General features: G+C 44.8%; 1 protein-coding gene across 1 annotated transcript in view; it reads left to right on the top strand.

The window, feature by feature from the left end:
• Positions 1-14,909, top strand: part of nmbr (neuromedin B receptor) — a gene marked incomplete at both ends in the record, with an annotated part of 69,054 nt that extends 54,145 nt beyond the window's left edge. Inside the window, 2 exons of the mRNA XM_080023951.1 lie at positions 10,827-11,065; positions 14,744-14,909. Coding sequence (XP_079880077.1) covers positions 10,827-11,065; positions 14,744-14,909 — 405 coding nt within the window. The remainder of the gene's footprint in view (positions 1-10,826; positions 11,066-14,743) is intronic.
• Between the last annotated feature and the right edge of the window lie 956 nt (positions 14,910-15,865).

The raw sequence follows: 15,865 nt of genomic DNA on the forward strand, positions 1-15,865 counted from the left end.
TCCGCTTCGATTACAACACAGTGTGGTAAGCGTCTGGTGGTCGTAGACCCCAGGGAAGAGACTGGAATTTGGAAAAATCTAATTAGCAATCCCATCCTCGTCGCCAAGAATTGTGATGAAATTTTACCACTGCACACTTCTAAATTGATATTATTGTACCCATGGGTGAGATGAATCAATAATCTTTAATGTGTTTGAAAGCACAGGGAAACCAATGCATCTCCCTCGAGTCACAGCTAAGGTCGCCAATGAGATATTGGGGTCATGGTTTTTAAAGGTAATCACATACAAAGGTCATGACCGAGTTAAAACAGGTGAAACCTTGTTGTTGCGATTGGTTTGATGAGAAGAACGTCCAGCTGTTCTCGGCAATAAGGCTAAGGTGCGGTGTCCATAAGACGTGGCGCTTGAGCGCGTTCCTTTTCGCACGTACGCAGCATTTGGTTTTGACCTTGATCAGGTTTGCACTTAGGTGCCAGCTCATGGCAAAGGTTACACAAAGTAAAATACGTATTACTTATTATTGAATACACATCTAGAAAGAGTTCTATTGATGATGGCAACATCACTGTCTATTCCAAGGCGATATCAAAGAATTGTTTTCACAATGTGACTGAACATTATATGCGGACAATGCTCCACTCAGAGTGTAGAGACAAGCTGCCTGGGAACATCCCCAGCACCAGTGAACCGAACCAGTTGTCTCAACTTATTTGTCTCATAGAAAATGTGTAAAAATATTGTATAATATGCTAAAAATAACATTTTACAATATATAATGTGACTTATATCCTAAGACTGCTTACACTGCTGTCCCGGGAGGGGAATTCTACCTTCTATCACCCTTTCTCAAGGTTTCTTCAAATTTTTTCCCAAAGTGGTTCTTCCTTGCCCGGGGAGGTTAAGGCTTTGGGGCCATGTTAGTTTCTATGTAAAATGTGATGCTCGTGAAGCCCTTTGAGACTGAACTGTGAATAATGGCTATATGAATAAACTGGACTTGACTTGACCTTGAGCAGAAGTCTGTTGACTTGGGCACCATCTTGAAATTGGTCCCTATAGCAGTACATATTTGGTAGCATTAAACAGTGTTCAATGCAAAGTACATGCAGTGTCCACAAAAGATCATTACTGCAGTCAAGAAAAGTGTGAGTCTGAAAGGATGATCACTGAATGTGCTTCATGGTATTTACACAGCGGGGTTAGGACGAGCCGGTCATGTCTGAATAAGACTGAATATTAAGTGTGATTATTGTGCACTTCCAAACGGCAAATTGATTTGCCGTTTGGAAGTGCAAATTGATTGATTGACTTTATTGTCAGTGATTACATCCCATGTCGACTTCATTTTAACCCCTCTTTGTGAAATTAGAGACCCGCCCAGAAGGATTCTTTCGCTATGAAAATCTTGACAATTATTGGAGCAGCAACACTGTTCCTCAGCAGATGTTTATTTACAGCCATCGGTGTCAAATCACAGCTTTCCTGCATGCTGACGTGTGTGTGTGTGTGTCTGTGTATGTGTGTGTGTGTGTGATTTCAAGTGAGATCACTTGTGTGTATTTAGGTGTCTCGTGTGTATGAGTCATAATTCTACCCCCCCCCCCGGCACATGTGTGTGTGTATGTGCGTGCGTGTGTGTGTGTGTGTGTGTGTGTATGTGTCAGAATCCATTTGATCATCTTTTCATGTTTAAATCTCATATTTTTTCACGATGTTTCATGACGTATTTTTTTCATTTCCTCTCAAACCCGTTGATCGGGCGCTCGAAGTAAACTGGTGGAAAAGTGTGTGTTTCAACGTGTGTGAGAGGAGCACATTTCTTAAATTATCATCCTTATATTTGTGTGTCTTGGGTAAAACACAGTTTTTTTTCAATAACCGTTTTGTTTTGTCTTCACTGTTGCATTGCCCTTTAACCACGTTTTTTTTATGAATTCATATCCAGCGAGGCTTTTATTTTTCTTGTTTGTTTTTTAAATTGTCTATTTGTCTGGAAGGCATCCGGCAAATTGCTTGGCCATTTTGGTTTTTCAGCTGTAAAATTTCAAGAGTCGTCTGTAGCAGATGCAGAGTAAATGCAGATACAATATGAGTCGGACCTCTGCACCGGCTACGTCTGCATGTAACAAAGAGCAGGGTGGATGCAGGATAAAAGGAAAACTGGTATTTTTATAAGAACAGGCAATGGGGCAATCACAACAGTGTTCTGCGACGACGTGATTGCCGCGGGGCACGGCAAGAGTCAAGAGTGCATTTTAAGGGTTTCTGATGCCAATCACTTAAAATAAGTGACGGAAAATAAGTCTAAAAAAGTACAGAGTTTTCCTTTAATACATGAAGTACAACTTCAGCAATGACAGAATGCCACTGGAGTTTACTGCAGCATTCCTCCTCAACATCGCACTATTTGATATTATTATCTTTGAACATCACAGGACGGAACTTTAGGAAAAATGTAGTTATTTGTCAGAGTTCTAAGCTGCATCCGGACTGAATCTATAGTTCTGGTGACAATGCACAGTCCCACGGTGCTCAGTCAGCCGGATCAGATAAGAGCTGCCTCCCAGTGGGGGCGTAATAGGAGCTGGAAGTGCTGCCTCCCGGGTGGCTGCATGGAGGCATCGGGGTGAGGCGCAAAGCAGTCCAACGGGACACACCGCTGACATCTGTCATCCACGAAACTTAAGATTCTCAGATTTGCGATCGAGATTCTCACACAAGGCAAGTTTATTTGGATAGCCCATGTCATACACTTTCATGCACTTTTCATACACATCAAAGTAGTTTATATAAGGTGGAGAACAATTATTTTATTAATCTCCATGGGGAATTTGTGTTCTGCATTTAACCCATCCTAATCATTCAGGAGCAGTGTGCAGCCATCGTACGCTGCCCGGGGACCAACTCCAGTTCTGGAGCCAATGCTTTGGTCAGGGGCACATGGCAGGAGGAGGAGAAGGAGGAAATTCATGCAAACATGAGGAGAACATGTAGAAAGCCCCAAATCGAGGGTCAAGCTGTTAACTACAGGAATCAGCAGGGGCTGAGTTTCCTCAAGATTTTTATTGTCAATGGCATCAAACTGTGTCATCTCTGACAGATTTCTTATTGGTAATGGTGAAAGTAAAAATATTTTGTCCCTATACATTTCCCCCTGAACATCCAAAATAAAAATGGAGGAAAAATGGTCGCCAATGATGTTAGAAAAGCCAGTTCTCCCCAGGTTCATGTTGTGAAACAAGGGTCATATCGAGCAGCGAGCCGAGTGTAAATGAACACTCTTAAGCCTGTGTTCAGAGTTGCCAGGTCTACGGTTTTCCCGCGGAATTGGGCTACATTACAAGTGTTCAAGCGGGTTGGTTTTTATGGGGGATGGCCGTGTTGGCCATGGACACCTGGCAACCTGGATGTGTTCAGTTTCATTTTTGTGCCCTTACTACTGAACAAGCACAGGTGTGTCCCAGAGAGACAACCCGAGCAGCCACAGCCTCCTCCAGGTGATGCTGCCCCGCCTGCACCTGCTACGACTGATGGAGAACAACACCATCAGGTCCTTGTTTACAACAACATGTTTTCTTATGTCAGAGTACAAGATTGGTCTTTCCAAAATATTTGCAACCAGAATAAAAAAAGAAAACAAAGCTCATAGCAAGAAAAAATAACGACTTTTACTCAAGTGGTATTCAAATGAGTGACCTTCACTTTTTCCTTTTGTCTTTTTTAGTTAGATATCTCTACTTCTACGCTTTACAATTTTTTCCACTACTGCTGGTGACACAAAGACATGCAAGAATCTACATGACTGCTACTATTCAGATGCAACCACAACAAATGCACATGCGTGCTCAAAGTAGTAGAGCGTGTAGTTCTAACCCGGCTGCCGGGATGAGGTGTGAGCTGGAGCTCCAGGCGCTTAAGAGGACGAGGGAACGAGGCCAAATCCATCTGATCACCGCAGCCACAAATCTCCAGCTCTCAGGATGCAACGCTCCCCGACGCCACACTGGAATCTGGAGTTTGTCCCAGTTTGCTGCTGAAGGTTGTCATTTGAAGCTTTCATATTTATTTCGCTCATAAATCATGTCCATCTCAATGTCCATCAAAGTTTATCCTGTGGCCGAAAGCTTGGATGCTCCCAAATCCATGGATGCTGGTGTTGAGTTTTTTTTTACCTGATATAGTTTTTATTTTAAAAATGTTTGTTGTTTTCTTTAAAAAAAATGTTGGTTAACCCGTGCTGTCATCATGCTGAGCATACAGCACGATGTATTTATATCCCACCGCACCGATTCCCGAATGGTTCTGCGTTTCTAAAATCTCCACAAGCTGCCAAATTAGTTAAAAAAGCTTTCTGGAAGGAAAATTCGATTTTTCCAGATTCCTGTTCCTTTGTGGGTTTTTTTTTAATCTCTCAACATATTTTAAAAAACGGGTTTGATTTATAAATAGTAGATAAATGTTAAACTGTCTAATTAAATATTTCCTTTAGATTACATGGTTAAACATAGCTCACTTATCAAGACGCAGAACAGCATGCCGATTAATCGTTCCTTTATAGCGACCGTCCAGGTGAAGATCATTCTCCATTTGCCATGTGATGTGAAGTCACAATGTGACTGAATTTGATATCGGCATTATCCCGGACTTGGAGAACAATTCAAATGGCGGATTTCAATCTGAATGTGATGATGAAACTGAATATTTTCAAGAACCAACAGAGGAGATGAACGACATGCCCATTGTTATTACAACGGAAGAAGTTGATGATGTGATGAAGTCCGTTGAGGTTGGTGATGCAGATTATGAACAGGTAGTAATGGACAAGATTGTTAAGTTTACCTGCAAATGCAGCCGGGGGCGAAAAGAAAATGGCAGGCTTGGCCAGGAATCATATACAAAGAAACTGGATCCTGATTGTATATACAGTATAGATCACGCTACATGGTCGCAGCCTTAACAAAGCAGACTGGCAGCAGCATCTCTATCTACAACTTAATTTTCTTTTCTCCTATCAAATTATGTTTTTCCTGTGCTGGGAAAGAAAGTGTAGGCTTTTTTTATTTTTTATTTTACAATAGTATCGTTTACTGTTCTTTTCAAGGTCTACAGAAGTGCCAGTCTGCCAGAGGGCTGTGAAATGTGCCAAGTTGAGGAAGTAAGAGAAATATCTACAGTTGTGTGCTCGGAGAGGGAGGTGTACAACTCCATGCTGGCTGGGGTAGGGTTAGGGTTACCCCACATTATAACTCCTTTGAAGATATTTGGCATACGCACATTTATATATTTAATGACACACCGAGGTTGATATATTATATATTGATATATTTGCATTCTGGGAGTTGGCTGGATGGATCCAAGTGTGGGAGAAACTTTGAGGGTGATAATCTCTGAAGCACAGTTTGCTGCACCCTCGTAATTAACAGGCCATAGCTCTAAACATATTTGCTTGATTCGCGCAAGTGACATCTTGATTTGAAGCTCAGATTCTCCACTTTCAAATGATGTGAAAATATAAAAAAGTGAAAGGGTACCAAATGTACCTAAAACCTGCGGTTGGTCACATTTGTGCCATTGAGGACAAAATTAGTCTGCAAGTGGAGTTCAACTTCTCAACCTGCAATGCAACTCTACATTCACTCTTTAATTAATAAGAACTACTGCAATAACTCTGTCCTGTGGATGACCTGCAGGATGACAAGAGCACAGCTTTTTGATACACAGAACCACCACCAATCCCCCTCTTTGGAGAACCATGTTCACACATGACAACATGTATTGAAAAAACAGAGTTAATTAAGTCCAGGAAAACTGGAATAGCAATTGGGCACGTGGCCTCTTCCTGTCATTGTTATGGAGGCAAATGATTGTGTGTGTGTGTGTGTGTCTGTGTGTGTGTCTGTGTGTGTGTGAGCGTGATGTGTGGGCGTGTGTGCGTTTGTGCGTGTGATGTGTGTGCGTGTGATGTGTCCACTGGTGAGTGTGTGGAACTTGTTCCAATTGGTTCTGGTGTATGAGGTGAGGATTATATTGTTGCACCTCCAAGCAGAGGAAAAGGCCCTAAAGCCACCCCCGAGTCAAACAGCTGTATGAGCATTTCACGACCACAGGACCAGGAAAATCAGGAAAGCCCCAAGCCCCATGACCTGCAGCCCTAGAAGACCCCCCAGCCCCCAGAGAAGCCGGGGGCCTGCAGAGGGTCTCCTCGCACTCCCTGCAAGGATACCCTGCATTCCTGACGTGCAGACATACAACCCACCCCCACGTGCAGGCATAAGACGCACCCGCCAGAAACAGACTGCCCACCAGCACTCTGCGCAAAGGTGAGGCTTACCATGCCGCAACCACAGGCTGCCGCAGAGCAGTCGGCGCCTGGATGTCAGCCCCCGCTGCCGACACCCACAGATCAACTGATTTCAATCCACCAGCGTCCCTCTCATCCCAGAAAGCCCTCGATGTGTGCTGTTGGTAATTGTGGTTAAAATTCCGGGCCGTGCGGTGCAAGTCCTCCAAGCATGTTGAACCCGAATCACTGGCACCCCTCCTGCCCCACAGACCCTGGTATGGTGGAGTGCTGTTTGGAGTAAGATTTGTGTGCGAGTGTATGTGTTCTAAGCTAATATGAGTCTGTGGTGTGGGGGTGGTGGGGTTTGAGCAGCCACACCTGTCCTGGGTCTAGGTCAGTGGTCGGGAACCTATGGCTCACGAGCCAATTATGGCTCTCGATGACGGTATATTCTTATACATACCTGTATAAGGTATGTATAAGACAAATATCTTGCAGACAATTTTGAGCAAGCATTTTTCACAACAAGTCATGAATAATTATTCTGTGTCATTTTAAAGTAAAACAGGTAAGAGAAATTACAATTTTGAAAATAAAATTCAAAATATAAACGTGGTGGACAAAGGGGCGTAGTCAAGCACCGGCTGCGGACCACAGAAAGACTCCGGGGCGCCTTTTACTTGGCGTCCTGCCGGGTCTCTGCTCAGGCGCCACTTGTGGGAGAATCTGCCACAGGTGAGACTTTAGGGAGGGAGACGGAGTCTTTCTGGCCGGGGGCGCCCACATGGCCAGAGTTCATTTCATTGTTCATTTCAACATGTGGCACGCAGGCCACAATTATATACATCACTGAGGATTATTATAATAATTGTGAGTCATAATGATCCTCTTGGGCACAGGAGGAATGGTGTTCCACTGCTGGGCTGCTTACCAGCCCATGTGCCAATCCCCTCTGTAAGACAGAGAAACATTAAGAAAACTCTCTGCCTCCAGTCGGAGCAATCAGCTGAACACAAGTAGACAGAAATGGAAAAAACTTCAATATGTATGTGACAAATAATTTCTTGAACTTGAACTTCAACCTGAAGACCAGTTGATTCTTAAAACTTGGAAAGAGCTTCCCGTCACATAGCACACAATGCAGCGTGGAGTGTTGCCGTATTGAGCATGTTTGGCTCTACATACGCATGTGAGCAGTCTTTCTGGCTTCTGAGAAACATTAAGAGCAAGCTACGCTCACATTGAACTGATGGAAGCCTCAACGCAGCATGAAGCTCAACCTCACTACGTATGAAGCAGACTACAAGGCCACCAGCAAAACCAAGCAGCACCACAAGTCGCATTAATGGTAAAAAGTATTTCATTTATTATTGGTTAGCTACAGTACAACAACAATATTATTAAGAAGAATAAAGAGAAAATTATTATACTTTTGAAGTACTCAGAGATGTGTTATACGTAAAAAATGTATACCTGACTGAAAAGAATGCAGGCATTAAGTTGCAATACATTTTATCAAATATTATTTGGCTCACAAGGAAATATTCTCAGTCAAAATGGTTCCTGACCCCTGGTCTAGGTAATTGGGGCCATGGATCAGTGTGGCTGTACACCTGTTATTTGTTAGACTAATCAATGAGTAACAGGTAAAACCCCCATCCCCACACACTCAGGAGTGGAGCCTTTGTCATGACATGCTGCTCATCTGCTCCAAGGCTCGTTCCACATAGACCCCTCGCTACAATAAACTGTTGTGTTTCTACCGCATCGTCGGTGTTTCTGTATTCAGAACGTGGTATTCAATTTCAGGACGCACGAGAAGCATGTTGGGGCAGGAGCGCGACGGGCAAGATTGCAGCCGCCCGGCACATCCCTACCCACAGAGCTCGCACCCATCAGTCCCGCAAAGCCTATTGTGTTGTGTATGTACTGCATTGGAAAAAAGTGCATTTTAAATATTTGACTAAATAGTGAATCTATCTATTAAAAGGGGGAAATTGGATGAGAATGATGGAAATATTATATATTATATACACAGAAAATATTTTCAATTAACAATCTGTTTCCGAGCTGAGGACCGGAGCTCGACCACATCAACGCGGCACATCCTCAAAAAACCGATTGTCTTTTGTGGTAAATGACACTCCGTTTCTGGATCCGCGAAGACTCGGGTCTCCCTCCCGAACGACTCACCGCGATAGCCGCCCTCGTTGAGCCGATGTAAAAGCGGTCATCATTCTAGTTTGTCTGGGAGGGGGCAGCTTTCCTGCCTTCGTGTAGAATTTATCACTTCTGGTTGCAGAACGCAGAACGGCTGCTCTGTGGGCGACAGATGATAAATCGCAGGGTTCCATTGTATGCAGTGTGTGCGTGCGTGCGTGCGTGCGTGTGTGTGTGTGTGTGTGTGTGTGTCCGGGGGCCATTTTATAAGGTCTTGTGTACACAATGCAGCACTTAGAAAGAATGACCTTTGTATGAATAGGTTTGTGTTTGTGTATTTCTGCATTTGTATGTATGTGTGTTTCTGTGTGTGTGTGTGTGTGTGTGTCTAAATGTATATCTCTAACTTGTGGAGAAGGATGACCTACATGCAGTGGATGTGATTAATATAGCTAACCTTTTTACCTGCCACCAATCATCAATATCCCTCTCTCTCTCTCTCTCTCTCTCTAACTAAATCCTTCTCTCTCCATCGCTTTCCCTCCCTCAGTTCCTCGCTTTCTCTCCTTCACTCCCCCCCCCCTCTCTCTCTCTCTCCAGCAGCCAAAATAAGTCAACAAGTCAATAAGTCAACAAGTCCTATCATCACTGGATCGCCCCCTGTCCTTCATTCCTGATCTACTTTGTCTTCTCCTCCTTTCGTGGGATTTTCTCCCACCTGCTGTTTTGCATCCCTCCCTCCTCCCTCCTCCCCGCCCGTCTCCTCCTCTCTCTCCATCTGTCCCCTCGCTCCCCCTGTCAACCCTTTTATTTTCACACTGTTTTCTCTGTTAAACCGCTGTCAAAGAAGGAGAGGTAGAAAAGGGATGGAGCCCTTTGATTCTAGCGTCACGTCTGACCTTCCGTATTATGGTGTGTCCTCCGCGGTGGGGACCGTCCACTCTGCAGGTTGATCAACTCAACCAAACTGAATGAGAGTAAATCATATCAATTCCCTCCCCCTCTCCCCACCCTCTCCATCACTCTTCCACTCTTTTCAAACTGACCCACGCTGAATGCAGCTGGCAGCGTCTTCCTGTGCTTCCCTGTGTGGGAGACCTCCTTTATTTTCATCTTATTTTTGTATTATTTTTGATTCCTCATCCCACATCCCCAACACACACGCATGCACACACACACACACACACGCACACACACACACACACACACGCACACAATACACACTCTCCTCCAGCCCGCCCCTGCACTCCCAGGATTAAAGAATCGAAAGCCACGATTGGGATGCGGGTGATCTCTAGTCCCTCTGCCCGGAGACGCACAAATACACCCCGCGTACACACATCGTACACACAACTCACAGTTCAGCGTGAAGGTCGCAGCCAAGGTCAGGGGCTTGTTTTGTTTTGTTTTGGGCGCGGTAATTAACAAAGAAATCAATGAATAAATTCCAATTGTTTTTCATTCATTCGAATCGGAAACAAATTGCAAACGACAGCCGATGAGCCGCTTTTAGGTGTTTCCATCGAGGCGCCGCTCTGCAATTAAAAAATGCTGATAAACACATACAATCGTTAATGCAGTTCACCGGGAAACCCCAACGTTCCCAAATGGGAGACGAGAACAATGCAAGGACTTCTGACTCTGGTTCGTCCAGGCTGAAAAAGTGATTGACATCCAGGGAGAAAAAAAAAAGAGGTAAATGCCAAAGCAAAACTGCAATTTATTCCGTACGCAGGTGAACTAAACGTAGTGTGTGTATTCTTACACCACTAACACACAGAATGTTGATGGAATCAGTCAGTATTCTGTCAGTATTGGGATCATATACTGTTTTTACTACTGATACTGATGAATGGCGGATTCCTCAGCATTGATTGTAAGGCTTCACTTCATCTGGATATTTTCTTTATATTTTGTCAGGAATCCCATTCAAAGGCTCTTAGAAGAACACTTATCAGCAACAGTCACACTTTCCACTTTCAACATGCACATCTGTGCCACACCTACACTGGTTATTCTCGTGTTTTTCTGTTTGTTTGGGTTTTATCTGTTCCTACAGCAGCCATGATGTCTTGGCCTTGCATCATTGTTGTAGTACGTACTATTTCTGCATTGATAATAAAAGAGACGCAAAAAATAAATACTTTAGAATTCCTATGGGATCTTACGGGATTCCTACAATGTTCTGTTGTAAATCATATTGTAAAGTATAATAGGTTGTGTCCTCTATGGTGTTCCTCTAGGATCCTCTAGATTGGGATAACTATACTTTACAGTAGGACATCCTACAGGATTTCTAAAGTGTTTCTTCTTCAGGCAGGTCCCTTTTTCTCTCACCCGCCATCTAACCCCACCCCCCATTCGCCCATCCCTCCGACAGATGGAGACCAGGAAGCGCTTGGCCAAGATCGTGCTGGTGTTCGTGGGCCTGTTCGCCCTGTGCTGGTTCCCCAACCACGTGCTGTACATGTACCGCTCCTTCAACTACCAGCAGATGGACGTGTCGCTGGCCCACCTGGTGATCACTCTGCTGGCCCGAGTCCTCAGCTTCTCCTCCTCCTGCGTCAACCCCTTCGCCCTCTACCTCCTCAGCGACAGCTTCCGGCGGCACTTCAACAGGTGGGCGCCCCCCCCGACGCAGTTTCGTCCACGACGTTGAGTTTTTAAAGGCACACCGGTGGCCGTAGATGTAACTGCAAACACGCAAAGACACCTTTTCAAGCCGACCAAGAGAGTTCTTCATCCCAGCGCCAACTAGTTAGAATACACTGCAACGAGCAACCGCAGTGCACAGAGAGCGTCAGTCCTGTAGGTCCAAATTAAACTCTTCACGCACCACTTTTAAATCCAGGCCTTATTAGAAGTTGGTTCTCATCATTTCCAAACGTTCATACCATGACCTGGCTGAACGCTTTACTGTTGAGAAACTAACCGCTTCCCACTGCAATTAAATGCAGTGCAATGGAGCAAACGATAGAAGATAAATGGGAAAAACAGGAAACTCAACCATTACTGTCACATACACCGATCAGCCACAACATTAAAACCAGCACTAATAACATTAATATTGTGTAGCGCCCACTCGTGCCATCAAAACAGCTCTGACCCGTCGAGGCATGAACTCCACCAGACTCTGAAGGTGTCCTGTGGTATTTGGCACAAGACGTTAACAGCAGATCCTTTAAGGCCTTTGAAGTTGCGGTATGGGGCCCCCATGGATCGGGTTTATTGTTCCAGCACATCCCACAGATGCTCCATTGGATTGGACCCTAACCCCACCCATCCACATGATGTAGAAGAAAAGGTGATTTATCAGACCGGGTCACCTTCTTCCATTGCTCCATGGTCCAGCTCTGACGCTCACGTATCCATTGTAGGTGCTTTCAGGGGTGGACAGGGGTCAGCATGGACACTGTGAGCGCTCCCATATGCAGCAAGCTGCCATGCACTGTGTGTTCTACACCTTTGTATCATAGCACATTCACCTTTTCACCAATTAGTGCTACAGTAGTTCTACTGTGGGATTGAACCAGATGGGCTGGACTTGACTCCCCACGTGCATCACTGAGCCTTGGGCGTCCATGAGCCTGTCACCGGTTCACCGGTCGTCCTTCCTTGGAGCATTTTTGGCAGGTAGTAACCACTGCAGAGCGGGAACAGCCCACAAGACCTGTGGTTTTGGAGATGCTGTGATCCAGTCGTCAAGCATCACAATGTGCTCCTTGTCAAAGTGGCTCAGATACTTACTACGCCCATTTTTTCTGCTTCCAACACACAAACTTCCACAACAACTGACTGTTCACTTGCTGCATAATATATCCCTTATATAATAATAATATATAACAATATATATATAATAATAATAAATCCCACCCCTTGACAGGTGTCATTAGAACCAGATGATCAATGTTTTTCACTTCACCTGTCACTGGTTTTAATGTTGTGGCTGATCGGTGTATTTCTTAGTGTATTTATTGAACATGTTGAACATGTTTTGAATAACAGAAGTGTCACATTTTACTTTAAATGATTTTTTGCAGTTCAGTACATCCAGAGAGTTCCGTTTGCTACAGCAGGTTGCCAGTAGGAAGCCACGCAACTTGGGGTTTCTAGTATCTTATGTTCACGCGGATCGAGTCAAATTAGCTGATTTGTGGATGAGCAAAAGATTCAATAAAACCCTGAAAAACATAATTATATGCACAGCTTTATTAAAAATACATATACTGTACTGCATATCCATAGACTGGGGAGATAACAGGTTTTTATCTGGGAGACAAGCAGGGAGGGTGTTGTGAAAACCACAGCTCCACTCAACGTGATAACGGCTGCTAATGTTGTGCTCCTTGAACATGGAAGAGGGAAATTGCAGTGATATACTTTTCAAAACTTTCCAGGAGGCTAATCAATGGTGGAGCTGTGAGCACTCAGAAATAGATTTATCTTTCAGGGAGGAGGAGGAGGATTCCTCATTCAGCGCGGTGAATCGAGTCCATCAGCTCGCCGCAAAATGAAGCAATCATCGCCTCGGCATTTAGTGAATCTCCCTCTGAGTGCGGTCATTTCCTGCTAAACATTCAGGACTTATTTTCTTCATTATGTCGCCTTGGAAGCAATAGAAAAAGCCCCTCCGGGTACTTATTTTCTGTCTGGTTCAGTCTGTCGGCTGTCTGCGGCTTCGCGCCTCCGCTTTGTTCATGTTTGCCGACAAATCCTGATGTCCATTAAACCAAAGCAGAAGGATTTATTTTGCTTAATTGGCCAGAATTAATCTGTCTGACTGGGTTCACCTCATTGGGAAACCTTCACTCTGACACTCAAATTTCAGTCTGTCAATTCATATCAAGCGAACACACCGGAGAAAAGCCGCCAGTTTCCGTCCTTTTTATTCAATGTTCATTTTCTTGTCAATGAACGGTGATTAGAGCAAACATGTATTACATCTAAGGACGTGTTATGACATCAGAGCCAAAACTAATGTCTGGGCGTTCAAAACAGACAGGACTGCAGGAAAACAAGACCTTTAAATATTACTTTATATTACAGACACAACCTGCTTACGGGTCGAGATGGATCTGGTTCTGTCTGGTTCTAGATTGATCTAGTTCCTTTAGTTCTAGATTGATCTGGTACTGCCCAATTCTATATGATCTGATTCTGTATGGTTCTAGATGATCTGGCTCTGTTCAGTTATAGATGATTGGTTCGGTTCGTTTCTAGATTGATCTCATTTGTTTAGTTTGCGATTGATCTGGTTCCGCACAGATCTAGATTATCTGTTTCTGGCCAGCTCTAGATGACAGGTTCTGTTTGTTTCTAGATTGATCCGGTTCAATATGGTTCTAGATGATCTGGTTCTGTTCATTTTGAGATTGATCTGGTTCTGTTAGTTTCTAGTTTGATCTGGTTCTGTTCGTTTCTAGATTGAGCTGGTTCTGTATGGTTCTAGACTATCTGGTTCTGTGCAATTCTAGATCAACTGGTTCTGTTTGTTTCTAGATTCATCTGGTTCTGTACGGTGCTAGATGATCTGGTTCTGTTAGTTTCAGGTTTGATCTGGTTGTTTGTTTCTAGATTGATCTGGTTCCGTACAGTTCTAGACGCTCTGGTTCTGTTTGTTTCTAGGTTGATATGATTTGTCTGGTTCTTGATTGATCTGGTTCCACCCAGTTCTAGATGATATGGTTCTGTCCAACTCTAGATGACTTTATCCGTTGGTTTTCTAGAAAGATATGGTTCTGTCCAGTTCTAGATTGATCTGGTTCTTTTAGTTCTAGATTGATCTGGTGTTGCCCAGTTCTAGATGATCTGGTTCTGCCCGCTTCTAGATGATCTGGTTCTGTATGGTACTAGAATATCTGGTTCTGTACAGTTCTAGATGATCTGGTTCTGTTAGTTTCTAGATTGATCTGATTTGTTTAGTTCTAGATTGATCTGGTTCCGCCCAGTTCTAAATGATCTGGTTCTGTCCAGCTCGAGATGATGTGGTTGTGTCCAGTTCTAGATTATCTAATTCCATCCAGTTCTTGATGATCCGGTTCGGTTTAGTTCTCGATTATCCAGTTCTATTCCCTTTTAGATTATCTGGTTCTGTTCGGTTCTAGATTTATCTGAGTCCGTTCAGTTCTAGATTGTCTAGTTCTATTCACCTCTAAATTCATATGGCCTCTGACCTGGTTCTGTATGGTTCCAGATGACCTGGTTCTGTACGGGTCCACATGACCTGGTACTGTCCGGTTCTAGCTGATGCGGTCATGTTGGGTTCTAGATGATCTGGTTCTGTTCCTTCCTTCTCAGTCAGCTGCGTTGCGGTCGGGGTCCGCGGCCCCAGCGCCAGGCCAGCTACCTGCAGAGCACCTCCCACATCCGCCTCACCTCCATCAAGAAGGCCACGCCCGTCGCCGCCCTGGTGGTGGTGCCCGTCACCAACGGCAACGGCCCGCGCTCAGCAGTGGCTCTGTGAAACATGACCCTGTTTTCTTTTTTGTTTTGTTTTGGGGTGGGGGGGGGGGACTGGTCTGTGTGTTTCCATTGGGTTTCTATTGCAACCTGCCTTTCAAGTTCAAACCTTCTGCATCCTGAACGGGGGGGTCAACGAAACAGGAAGTCTCTATTTTGGAGATAGAAAGAGAGAACACCCCCCCCCCCCCCCCCCCCCGCATCCAGGTCGGTCCTTTGTGGACGTTTCTGGCCAAAAAAAACACGACGACTCGCCTTCCTGATCCGACGCATGAACTTGTTGAAGGAAGTTTCTGGGGCTTTTGGAGACGCTGTGCGGCCCATCCAGAGCCTCAGGGCTGAGTGTGCCGTCGCTGCTTCACGAGCATGGAAAGATAAGCTACCGACGGGAAAAAATACATGTAGTCTTTCATTCTTTATCAGTCGTTTGAATTTCGCTTGTGATGCTCACTGTGTTCACTGATGGCGGCGGTGGACATTTGACACGGGTAGTTCAAAGGTCACAAACGGTGTGGTATCGAACATGTGCTGTCTCGGGGGTCGGCTCCTCAGGGCTGTGAGGAGCCGAGATGTCGACCTGAAGATACAGGAAGAAGGACCACGTGACACGGACAAGCCGCTCACCGTCAGTTGTTTCTAAGCCGTTATTACCGAGGGTATCCATTCGGGGGACGCATGATGACCTCCCAGACGAACATCAAATCCCCCGACGTGGAAATCAGTCTCGTGTTCATCTGGAAAGGAGGGACAGGGGTGTCGACTCTACTCCCCCTCTAGGCGCCCCCCCCCTGCACCCTCCAAAGATGCGACAAATGTACCAAGATGTAAATGCGCGAATTTGGCAGTCGATATGTGACGATTCATGAGACAACGTCCGGAGGGGGAAGCAAAGACATAGAATGTGTCGAAAACTTGGGCGGCAGGTAAAGTGAGAAGGGAACGTAGAGAAGCTCTCTAGAA

The sequence above is a fragment of the Zeus faber genome (genome assembly GCF_960531495.2).
Source record: "Zeus faber genome assembly, chromosome: 2".
NCBI lineage: Eukaryota > Metazoa > Chordata > Actinopteri > Zeiformes > Zeidae > Zeus > Zeus faber.